Source organism: Physella acuta, unplaced genomic scaffold (genome assembly GCF_028476545.2).
Source record: "Physella acuta isolate Inbredline_101_S28 unplaced genomic scaffold, ASM2847654v3 ptg000592l, whole genome shotgun sequence".
In the NCBI taxonomy this organism is placed as follows: Eukaryota; Metazoa; Mollusca; class Gastropoda; family Physidae; genus Physella; species Physella acuta.
This window is the reverse complement of record NW_026732111.1, coordinates 1366507-1379321: the sequence shown is the minus strand read 5'-3', so window position 1 is coordinate 1379321 and position 12815 is coordinate 1366507. Positions and strand designations below refer to the sequence as shown.

Here is a 12815-nt window from a genome sequence, read left to right as displayed (position 1 = left end):
AAGAGTTCTTGTATTTCATGACCTCGGCATATGAACAGAAGTTTTAGTTATTGAGTTAGGTGGACATTAGACCTAAGCGGACTTGTGGAAGCTGAACTTGCTGGATCCAGATTCTATCTTGAGACTTTCGAGTTAGCAGCCTTTTACTCTACTGCATAGCCACGCCGTTACCTCTTCAGTGTATAAATATAATTATAAGCTCATAGCGAGAATTAACACTTATGATAATATTCAACTGAGATAATATTTTGATTTTAAATATTTGGTTTAGAAATACACTATATTACTTTCAGCTAAATTCTTAAAATAGTGAAACTGCTTCCTTTTTGCAGAAAAGACCCTGGTCATGATTGTTGAACTTTAAAATATAGTTCTTGACCTTTCTTCATCGGAACTACAGTTGATCCACAAGCAGAAATATTGTCAGCTTTCGCGTAAATAGTTTTATACTTTAGTTTTCTAACTTTTTCATGACGTCACACTCCGTTGACTCAAGCACATGGACAAAAATTGTGTCTTCATTAATTCAGCCCACTTATAATGATTATTATTACTAAATGAATAGTCAATTTAAGCTACAAAAGTGCTAATAGTTTTATTATTCACTATTTTATGTGTATTAACAGTTTATTTCACATATTAGAATAATTTAAGAAGCTATTTTTGGTTACGTTTGCGACATCAGCAATAAAACATAAAATTCTAAGATTTATAATGATTTATCTACTTACCATTCCGATATAAATCATCCCCATTTATCTTGGCAAAGAAGCGACGCACCCCTACCAATTTTTTTTCTTATTTTATCGTTACACAATACGCTTTGTTTCTTTTCTAAATGTTATAACAGTCATCTACCAGTCCAGGATAAATCATTCCGATTTAAGCCGACAGAATTGCACACACCCACCCCTCCCATCTTGATGGTAAACGATCTTACCAGGTCTCTGGTTCTTAAGAGTGTACTTCACGTTTACCCAATCAATGTAGAAAGCATTTGAATAAAGACTTGTACTCGTTTAATTTCTTTCTTAACTTTAATCTTTTACACTTCAAAACTTTAGCTTATTAAAATTGACTTTTACCGCTTTTTGTGCTTCCCTCCTGTCGGCAGCGGACGACCCCACCCGCTGCCCCTCTACATCAACTAGACCCATGGGTAGCCTACACTAAAGTAGACAGGTCCATGTTACTTCATTGATAGTAATTATATAGATGTAGATCTGTTTTGTATTAAAAACCACCAATCAAACAGGCACAATAAATAAAGTCATCACACTTAACTTAATTAACACGACTAGACAAAGAACAGAAGATGAAAACAGACTAGTAGCAACGGCTATTTATTAATCGACTATATTGGAATATAGAATAAGGTCTGTTTTTGTTTTTTTTTAAATATTGTGCCATCTAGCTAAAAGAAATATTTCAATCTAAGACGGAATTGGAAATCTCACCAAACTAAAAAAAAAAGGCTGTAGTCTTTATTTCACTTCAGATGACCTAACTGTGGCGAACAGATGTAAATTTTAACGCGAATCATCTTCTTAACGGTCTTGCGAGTTGTTTGATGTGCGAAACACGTAAGCTACAGTGGTTTATTTCTCATTAAATAAACCGGGAGTAATCTCCCCTAAACTTTCACGAATATTCTAATATAAATCTACGTGGAATGGCAACTCAGGACACAGACAATATGTGTAATCCATTTTTAATTACTTAAACTTTTTATAATAGATAAAAATCTCGTAAAAAAAAAGAATTGCACACCAAGTGAACGCCTAATAAAATGTGCATAATAGTGCGGGATATTATTAGTACTTTATAAATTTACATGCGTTTTTTGAGAAATCGGAAATAGCGTAAATTAGTACTTCCGGTAAACGGAAATTACTCAAAATTTGCCAGAAGGTAAGGAATTAAATCTTTTACTTACATGTGAAATTTCATTTATCTATCTAAAATAGTACTCAAGTTATAGGCTTTTGAAAAATTCAAAGTAGGAAAAGTACCACTTCCGGTTATCGGAAATCGCTCACAAGTTGAAACGGATCTACGATTTTGATAACATACTTATATATGAAATTTCATCAACCTAGCTGTAACGGTACTCAAGTAATCGTGTTTACACACACACACACACACACAGAGACACACAGAGATACGGATAAGATTGCAAAATTATGTTTTTCCGTATCAATGAGGTGTAAAACGTCATTTTTTTTAAATCTCGATTTTTTTTTGCACTATTACAATACTTTCTCTATACATCGTATATACGAGAAAGTAAAAAAGAAATAAAACTCGAGTAGCCTTGTTTAAGTTACGTAAAATTACATTCTTCACTAAACCTTAACCCAACTAAATAAACTAAGCATTTTTTTTTAAATCCCCAATTAAAGCCAGACCCCCCTCTCCGCACAAAATATATCTCCTTATTTACTGTATGTCTTTTTATTTAAGTTATTTTAACTTTTTAAAAAATTCAAAAAAAACTTTTAATAACAAGCTTTTATGTAATGATGCACTAAAAAGTAGAAAATAAATTATAGACTACTATTTAAATAACTATAAAGAAAAGCGTGGGTCACTTTAGTATCTATTGGATACCTTTACTAATGTTAAGGAAGACACCCACGCTTTTCTTTATAGTTATTTAAATAGTAGTCTATAATTTATTTTCTACTTTTTAGTGCATCATTACATAAAAGCTTGTTATTAAAACGTTTTTTATGAATTTTTTTTCAGTACTTTACATGTTTTATCTACAATAGAGTTACATGACTAAAAACCATTGCGCGCCTAGTGAATATCACGTTCAGTAGGCGCGCAATGGTTTTTGAACGCAGCCATTACGTGGTCGTGATGGCGCAGCTATTGATGACGCGTGTGGTGTAGTTGGCTAGACATGCCTACTAATTCGGTCCAAATTTTAATTAATTCATAAAAAATCAATTAGGCATCCAATTAAGTCAAATTTAGTTTCAGATTGCATTGTCTTCATGTCTTGACCCACGTGCCAACTGTGAATCGTGTCGGTCAAGTAGAACTGTCCGAATTTTCACTCCTGCGTTTCCGTCAAGACAGACTTACGACAGACAGAGGAAGTGAGTTAAATAAAAGCTTGTAAAAAGGCTTATTATTTCTCTAATCTGATGTTCATATTACACGCGAAGTAACTTTCTGCCTGCATAAAGTTTCTTACTTTTATTATGCTTGTGTAACATTGGCGGTGCTGTATGTATAATTTAGATAAATAAATGGAAAGAGTCTAGATATTAGTTGATTAACGGTTGTGTTAGGATCAACACAGCTCAGCAATAGGTCTCTTAGTAACAGGGTAGCATGCCCAACATGCATAATATATATATATATATATATATATATATATATATATATATATATATATATATATATATATATATATATATATATGTATATAATATGGTCTATATATTGTCAGACTTATGTATAGTCTATTTATGTGTGCGTGTGTTTGCGTAAGTGTTAATTCACATACACTGTTACTCACTAGAATCACAAGAGCGGTTTTTGTTTCGAGAATAACTGTAATTTATTTATTTTTTAACGTGAAGCAAAACAAAAGTTATTGACAGTATCTTTCAAAATATTTACAAATTCATAACAATAATTTACTTTTTAAAATATATCTCACACATATTTAAGTTACCCAGTAAACTTATTCCATGTTTTTAATAGTTCATTGTGTTTGTCCGAAAACGCGGATTTCAATTTCAAAATTTACACACACAAACTAGGTTTTGTTTTTAACAAATACAATGATACACATATACATAGAAACAAAAGATTTTTAAAACCTGATGTATCTCGTATGTTTATTGGGGGTCCAAAATCAAACAACTGCTGCCTTTTAGCTTGTTCTTGATTGGACAAAGGCTATGGAAGCAAACCCAAAAAGAAAAGCAGGCTGAAATCGGAGTCAATGGCCTCAATGGCGCATACCCCATTGACACGTAATCCTTAATTGTGATGGAAGCATGGTCGAGTCGGAAAAGCTCATGGTTGATAAATTCGAAAAAAGTCTCGAGTTCAAACTCTCTGGCAGATAAGGCTCGATCCCTCCCAACACTATAAATTAAGAACGAAGAAGAAGAAAGTTATGTTTATTGTGGTCACGTACAACATATTAATTGGTGATCACATTGAATTAGTTGGAACTGTGTAATGATGACTAAAAAAAAAACATACAACCCATTAAATGTTTATGGACATGTAGTAAGTTGTTAGCGTGTGCTTAACATGTTGGTTACATGTTTTATTGTTTTGAAAATTTACCATCCACCATGTTTTGTGTTGTACTTCTATAAACTAACGATACTAAAACTACTGTATAGGGATAACGCTGCGCCTTGATCTGCGTGATACACTTCAAGGTAAAACAAAAAAAAATCGGGCTTGTGAGGTGGCATACTTGTAATAACTAAGCCCAAAGAGTTGTATACGTAAAAGGCATAATTAAATCTATTAATAACATGGTCTGTTCTAGGTCCGTGGGTTGATGCTTTGTTCAAAGACTAGTAAAAGACACATCAATAAGTTATGTCAAACACTAACACCAAGTACAGAGCATCGAATATACCAAATTTGATTGCCAGCCTTTATGATCCCCTATCTCGTTGTCGGTCTGTCAGATATTTGATCACATATACAGTAAAACATCTGATCTTGGTGGGCCGTGTGTGGTCAGTCCATCTGTACTTCGGGTTTAGACCATATCAAATAAACAAATGAGTCGGCGAGTGTTGTTTTTTTTTGTTAATGATCAGAAAGATAACTTAATGAAAACTATAGTTGAGATTTGTATAATAAAAATGATCTTAATGTCTAACTAATATAAAACAGTTTAACATTATGGCATTTTGAAAGGGTTATATTCATACACTATAACATATTTCATGGAGTTTTAAACGTATTCCTCGGTGTGTCAGATATTTGGTCACATTTACGGTAAAACATCTGATCTTAGTGGACCGTGTGGGGTCAGTCCATCTGTACTTTGGGTTTAGACTATATCAAATAAACAAAAGAGTGGGCTAGTAATTTTTTGTGTTAATGACCAGAAATATAGTTTGAAAGGGTTATATTCATACAGTCTAGCATATTTCATGGAGTTTTAAACGTATTCCTCGAGTTCGTACAACAGTACCCTATGAAAGTGCAAAAGGAAGAGATCAAGAATTTCTCACTCTGGTTACGTTTCTTATACACTTTATTTTTGAAATGATGTAGAAATAAAACAATGTCTAATATTATCATGTAGATTTCATAAACTAACCTGTTTTATTCTACTCCTCAACACTAATCTGTTACAGAAGTTATAAGCGGTCTACTGGTACAGCACTCAACACTTAAATCTCTCATATATCAAAATATATAATTGACGTCATATATTCATTACATATATGATGTATATCAACAGTAAATGATTTTGTAAGTCTTATATGTGTAATGAAAATAACGATATTTTAAGGTTAGAATGTATTCAACTAAATTTATATAAAGATAATGGATCATGTGCTTCTAATTTCACGTTCGATGTTTCTTGTAGCAATTATGTGTTACACTTTTTGTTACACATACACATGTTTATATAAGTAATTATATAAATAATTATTTAGTTTAATAGATGTAACGATTTTCTTTTGTGTTGATGTTTGTTATTTTAAAGATACAGTGTTACTAAATAAAGGAAAACATGTTTTAATACAGATATGCTGTCATTTATTTATTGAACGAATGTAGCGTTCACAATTACAGAGACTTGTAGTAAAATAAAAATAATTGTAACTTTTATTTTACAAATGACTAACTTGGATTAATAGCCTACTTTCGATACATAGGGCACATATTGATGATGTACAGTGAACATATTTTAACATTCGTCTTTGTGGAAGTTCTTTGGTTTGTCTCAAGGGTTCTGTTAACAAGGTAAATACGTTTTATTTTTTTTTACAAACCATCATATACAGTGAAGGCAATGGTAGGCCTACATACTTACATTCTATAACGTTGGTCAAGTAGAAAACATAATTAGTGATCATATTAAATCAATACAAACAAAATGATAACTAAACAAATTTCATGTAAACCATTCAAGTGTTTGTAGACATGTAGTCTACACACATAGTATGTTGTTCGCGTGTGTTTAACATGGTGGTTACATATTTTATTGTTTAGAGAATTTACCACCCACCATGTTATATGTTGTACTTTTATAAACTAACGATAGTAAAACTACTTATCAAGGATAAATTTGCGCCTTGTTCTGCTTGAACCACTTTCAGGTAAAGTTCTTGACCTTTCTTCATGTCAACAACCACTGACCCAGCAGCGCTAGTGGCGGCACATTTCACTTCTATAGTTTTACACCACACGCCTTCCGCGATCACGCCAACTACAATCCGTTTATCTGCCCATTCATGTAGAGTCACACAGACAAGATATAAACCATCATGTGGTGATACAAATTTTCCTGTTCTTTGGTTAAAATGTTGACCGTTATATTCACGTACTTTACTAAATCTTGAAATAATTGATCCAACACTGACAGGTGTGTTATCAGCAAGCTGTACATGACAAGCATATCTGTTACATACACGTGACTCTGTTGATTAGAAAACATATGTATGATGTACACGTTTCATTTCACACATGATTTGACAATTTAATTCATACAATGTACATTTACATTAACCATTTGAAATAGTTTCAATATTTTTTTTCTTTAGGAAAATAATTTTAACTATTTGTTTAGTACCGCTCTAAGTTTTATTGTTCTTAGTTTATCATCTAAAACGATTTTAAACAAATTAATTTTATACAAGTGTAGCAGGTCACGTAATAAGTCACCAAAAGTAAAACAAACTCTATATACATGTATTACATTCTGTATGTGTTCACATTATAGTTTAATTATAGAAGGTTAATCCATTGAAACAAAAAACAAATTTGATTCTGTTGTACATATCAGATTCTGATAAAACTAGTGACACGATAAGCACAATCAACATTAACAATTGTTTTTTTCTCACGTTAGTTTAAAAAAAATAGATAATAAGATATTAAAAATGAATTTATTTTTCGTTTAAGAGTTATTATTTTATTTTAGATTTAATTCCTTGATTTAATGCGACACAATTTTATTAATAAAAACTTAAAGTCATGAAATGACGGTGATAAGAATTCGTTAATTTTAAACTGCAGCTCTGTAAATGTTTTACTGTACTAGGGTAGACCGATGTAGGTCGACCTCCGACATACCAGGTGGTGTAATGTACCAGGTGAGAAAACAAACACCTGACGGAAACCCACGGGTCTAGAGACTGGCACTATGGTTGAGTGAAATGTTCCATTCTTTATCACGTTATATCTGTCTGGCTAACGAACATCACGTTATGGTCTGTCTGGCTAACGAACATCACGTTATGGTCTGTCTGGCTAACGAACATCACGTTATGGTCTGTCTGGCTAACGAACATCACGTTATGGTCTGTCTGGCTAACGAACATTACGTTATATCTGTCTGGCTAACGAACATCACGTTATGGTCTGGCTAACGAACATCACGTTATGGTCTGTCTGGCTAACGAACATCACGTTATGGTCTGTCTGGCTAACGAACATCACGTTATGGTCTGTCTGGCTAACGAACATCACGTTATGGTCTGTCTGGCTAACGAACATCACCTTATGGTCTGTCTGGCTAACGAACATCACGTTATGGTCTGTCTGGCTAACAAACATCACCTTATGGTCTGTCTGGCTAACGAACATCACGTTATGGTCTGTCTGACTAACGAACATCACGTTATGGTCTGTCTGGCTAACAAACATCACGTTATGGTCTGTCTGGCTAACGAACATCACGTGATGGTCTGTCTGGCTAACGAACATCACGTTATGGTCTGTCTGGCTAACGAACATCACGTTATGGTCTGTCTGGCTAACGAACATCACGTTATGGTCTAGCTGGCTAACGAACATCACGTTATGGTCTGTCTGGCTAACAAACATCACGTTATGGTCTGTCTGGCTAACGAACATCATGTTATGGTCTGTCTGGCTAACGAACATCACGTTATGGTCTAGCTGGCTAACGAACATCACGTTATGGTCTGTCTGGCTAACGAACATCATGTTATGGTCTGTCTGGCTAACGAACATCGCGTTATGGTCTAGCTGGCTAACGAACATCACGTTATGGTCTGTCTGGCTAACGAACATCACGTTATGGTCTGTATGGCTAACGAACATCACGTTATGATCTGTCTGGCTAACGAACATCACGTTATGGTCTGTCTGGCTAACGAACATCGCGTTATGTTCTGTCTAGCTAACGAACACCACGTTATGGTCTGTCTGGCTAACGAACATCACGTTATAGTCTGTCTGGCTAACGAACATCACGTTATGGTCTTTCCGTGAAAGATAATGGCCAATATTAGCAGGTAGGGAGGGTGGTGAAAAGGAGAGAAAGGAGAGATATTGAACAGAGGTAAGCAAAAGTTTTAATTTGAATACAGATCGGTTAGCATCGTTACGTCATAGTAATAGTTGCGTAACATTATCACCACTAATAAAGTATATTTACCCTCAAATCATTATTGTTTTTAAGATAATTCTTTATGTAGTTTCATTTTTTTTCAAAGCACACTTACCGATCAGATGAACTTCTTTGGACAACTTTGAAATAGTATTTTCAATATTGTCAATCTAAATAAAAACAAAGTATAAATTATATAAATGAAACAATCACATAGTTACATTTAACATAAATAGCTATACTGACAATAATTGGAAATGGCAACGTGTAAGAATACAAAAGAATTTAAAGCTGTTTTATAAATATAAATTAATTAACGAAATCAGAGGGTATTTATTGGACTAATAACAAGGTGTTAGTAATGAATGCATTGCAATTTATTTTTTTATATTTCTATTACAAATATTACTTCTTTATTCTTTCTTCTCTAGTTTCCAAGTTCTGGTTAAATATTTGAAAGAGTTTGTCAATAGGCATCAATTTTTGTTGCAGGAGTTTGTACATTACATTGTGCTAAATGGATTATTTTAAATTGGACTATTTCTATTGCAGATAAAAATTGCTGACATTAACATTACCCTTAAAGTTAGTTTCAAAATAAAAAGTATGACTGGCAAAAAATGTAATCAACCGACTTTTAATTACATGTTACAATTTGGTTATAATATATAGACTTGTAAACTTGAAAGTAGGTGTATAAATGTGTACCCAATTAATTATAAATGTGAATGTTTACCTTGTATGTATTGACCAACATGTTACGGGTAAGTTGTAGGTTAGATAGAAATAGCTTAGAATAATCTAGAATTAGGGGAGAATGCGTGCTTGAGTTGAGTTTACCCTAAGGTATTGTTAACCCCGGTGTGTTGATGTATTGTTATCCCAAGTTCAAATACTCTGTGGGATACTCTGTTATGTGAAGAATTGGGTCCAAATAAAATGTATACTATATGTGTAACGAATCGTTGTTGAGTTGAATCGAACCCGGAAGTAACACAATATTTTATTATTATCTTTTTCTAAACATATAATCTGACCAGAATGTTTGTTTTATCTGTGTGATCATGTATTTCTTTTTTTACTTTGTGTAAGTTGTTTTCATATTCTTTCATATCTAGGACATTTTCTCTAGTGTTTTGTTTGACTTGATTTATTTTTCTTTTAAACTTTTAATTACTTCGTTCAGCTCCTTTATTTTGTTATCTTTTTCAATCATTTGTTTTCTGAGGTTTTTAAAACTCTACTTTTGTTTCTTAGTCAGTTGTTCAATGTTTACCCTCATGTTAATCTGTTCTGTTACAAAGTTGTCTCTCCATTGTTTTATTTCTGATATGTCATCTGTAGACTTGTAATTGGCGTCTTGTAGAGAAGATATGGTTGTCTCTATCTGCTCAAGTCGACTGACGTCTTGTAGAGAAGATATGGCTGTCTCTATCTGCTCAAGTCGACTGACGTCTTGTAGAGAAGATATGGCTGTCTCTATCTGCTCAAGTCGACTGACGTCTTGTAGAGAAGATATTGCTGTCTCTATTTGCTCAAGTCGACTGACGTCTTGTAGAGAAGTTATGGCTGTCTCTATCTGCTCAAGTCGACTTAATATTTCTATGGCTGTATAAAATTAAGGCAATCACAATAGAAATAAAGTTTGAAAATCATTATAATATGCTACTTTTCCTTTACGAAAATATATTTGAATCATTCACCTTGAAAATTTTTATTTTAACTTAATGTTTTTTTTTGTAAAAAATATGTGTCTATAGTACCTGATGGTTTATAAAGTTCGTTAATGATTTGATCTGTTGACTGCCTACGGCCACATTTTTCTGTTGCTGTTGTTTGTGAGGTAGACTGAGATGAAAATGACCTTCCATTCTCAACAATGTCTTTATTTTCGTCTAGTTATTTTCAGAGAACATAAATTATTTTAAATATGTGTAATAATAATTCACTTGTAGTTTTACATAATATTGAATATTTATTAATGTAAGTTTGTGTGTTATTTTTTGTATGTAAAATACTTTCTTTAGAATTGATATAAATTATTAATGTTATTTGATAATATGAATATATATTAATTTTAAATAAATACAAAACATATTTAATTGTCCAGTTTTTACTTTATTATTTGTATTAAATTATTGAGATTTAACAGATTATCAATTAAAATAAAAGAGACTTTTATTTTAAAATATTTACCTAAGATATGAGCCGCTACATTCAACATGGTCAAGGTAGCTGATTCAAGTTCTTGGCATAGATCACAGTATGTCAAAGATTCGTTGTCACTTTTATCTTCTAACCAAGTCATACTTTTGTCTACAGCCTGCTGACATAAATCATTTTGTCTTAGCGTTAAAATGTGTGTCAGTATGTTATGTGAGAATATTGTGTTTTTTAAATGTTTGTGGTTTTTAAATACTATACTCCATCATTATCTACAACAAGCTTAATACAAAAAGCACCAAGTCAATGATGAATTCAGGGAGAGACAATAACCACTTACACCTTGCAAAGCTTCAACCACAGGTTTCATGACGTGTATCTTTTCTTCTAAATAGTGCATGTGCTCTGTAACATATTTGACTTGCACTCTAAGACGCATCTGAATTAACAGAAATAGAATTCACATACTAGAACGAATTTATAATGACGTTTTAAAATAACGAATCTTTTCCTCACATCGAATAATCAAACAATTCTTATAGTCTATTTACATGGACTTGATTTATTTAAACATTACTTAACACGAATGAATTTCAGAGCATTTAAAGGGCATTAACTCATGTTTGCAGTCTTGTGATTGGTCAATTGTCTAACATGTTAGGCTTGTAAAAAGAAGTTGATGGAAATTATGCTTTTGTGTAAAGCATGGATTTTACATTAACGTTACTATTTTAAAATATAAACTCACTTTTGACAGAAGAATCAAATAAAGTTTCAGCTGTTTTTGCAATTATCTTAGACACTTTAAATGTATACTCACATTTGACAGAAAAATAAAACAAAGTTTCATTTGTTTTTGCCTTTAGCTTAGACAATTTAAATGTACGAGCCGGCCCGCGGCGTAACATACGCCGCTATTTACTTCTTGTTTTTTCTACTTTTCAGTAATTCATAATTTGTGAATTCGACAGTACCAATGCTGACACTGAAAATATTTCTTTAAAACACTATAAGTAGCTCGTTAAGGACCATAACCCCCCCCCCTTCCTCCCCCCCCCCCCCAACGTTTAAAATCGTTTCAAACTAAATTATCTGCCCCTAATAGCCGTCACTAAACCCGACTCCACGAAGGTAAATATAGCGTGAACCACAGCTCACTAAGACCATGTAGGGGTGGGGATGGTAGGGAGCGCGTTTACAGCTTGTTTTCTAGAGTCTCCCAGAAGAGAATTATATATATAGATACTCACATTTGACAGAAGAATAAAACAAAGTTTCATTTGTTTTTGCCTTTAGCTTAGACACTTTAAGCGCATACTCACATTTGACAGAATAATAAAACAAAGTGTTCAGTTGTTTAGCCTTTGTTTTAGACACTCTAGTTCCAGTAGAAACAAACTGTCGCTTCGCTTCAATAAACAAAATATCACGTCAATAACACAAGTTACCTCTTTCATGTAGTTATGTCTGAGTTGTATGTGTACTTTGTACTGACCCGTTCTTTGGCTTAATTTCCTGTCCTTTATCTTTTCAATAAACATATACACCATTTTACTAGCGTTATCATTAATTTTACACATGCTATGACTTTATCAGCTATATCTACTGTGTGAAGGTTTGATCAAAACACGGCGAGTATGTGCCAGCTGATCGTGTATGTGTAGGTGCCTGTACCCTACTATAGGTAGTACATCAGCTGTTCACTAATGTATATAAACAATTTCGTCAGCGTAGAATAAATAGTTGCATTAACGATCTGTAAAATTTCACATGCAAACTGTAAAAGCAATTGTGCATTTAAAATAACTTAATACAAGTTAAAATATTAAAAACCTGATTTTCTCATCACATATGTTGTTTCAAATGTTGATATGCATGTCCTTAAATGTATGAATTTGCTATTTCAATATACTTCTTAATTTAATACCTCTTAATAAGAAACAACAAGAAAACAAACATACACCTTGATTCTAGTAAAAAAATGTTTCAATAAAATTCATGTTTATCAAACAATAACTAATGTCATTTGTAATTTATACTCTGATATATGCAATGTAAAATTATTTAA

At 32.7% G+C, this 12815-nt stretch overlaps 2 protein-coding genes across 3 annotated transcripts in view; one reads left to right on the top strand and one right to left on the bottom strand.

Moving 5' to 3' along the window:
* Positions 1 to 12815, top strand: part of LOC131947365 (uncharacterized) — a 253332-nt gene that overhangs the window by 94154 nt on the left and 146363 nt on the right. The gene's annotated exons all lie outside the window — the stretch shown is intronic.
* LOC131947357 (uncharacterized) lies at positions 5757 to 12241 on the bottom strand. Of its 2 annotated transcripts, none has more exons than XM_059308556.1 (7): positions 12070 to 12241; positions 11088 to 11186; positions 10781 to 10907; positions 10348 to 10479; positions 9861 to 10192; positions 8700 to 8754; positions 5757 to 6646 (listed from the first exon to the last, which is right to left on the bottom strand). In XM_059308556.1, the coding sequence occupies exons 2-7, from the start codon at positions 11184 to 11186 to the stop codon at positions 6255 to 6257; spliced, it is 1137 nt and encodes a 378-aa protein (XP_059164539.1). In that variant the 5' UTR covers positions 12070 to 12241; the 3' UTR covers positions 5757 to 6254. The 2 variants fall into 2 exon arrangements, with proteins under 2 accessions (XP_059164539.1, XP_059164540.1); XM_059308557.1 differs by having other exon boundaries at positions 9861 to 10186.

Excerpts from the sequence above, each read along its gene's own strand:
- LOC131947357 (XM_059308556.1), bottom strand. The coding sequence starts at position 11,186 with ATGCGTCTTAGAGTGCAAGTCAAATATGTTACAGAGCACATGCACTAT. Across the intron at positions 10,908-11,087 it reads TGGTTGAAGCTTTGCAAGGT|GCTGTAGACAAAAGTATGAC; the intron begins GTAAGTGGTTAT and ends TTATGTCAGCAG. Across the intron at positions 10,480-10,780 it reads TGTAGCGGCTCATATCTTAG|ACGAAAATAAAGACATTGTT; the intron begins GTAAATATTTTA and ends GAAAATAACTAG.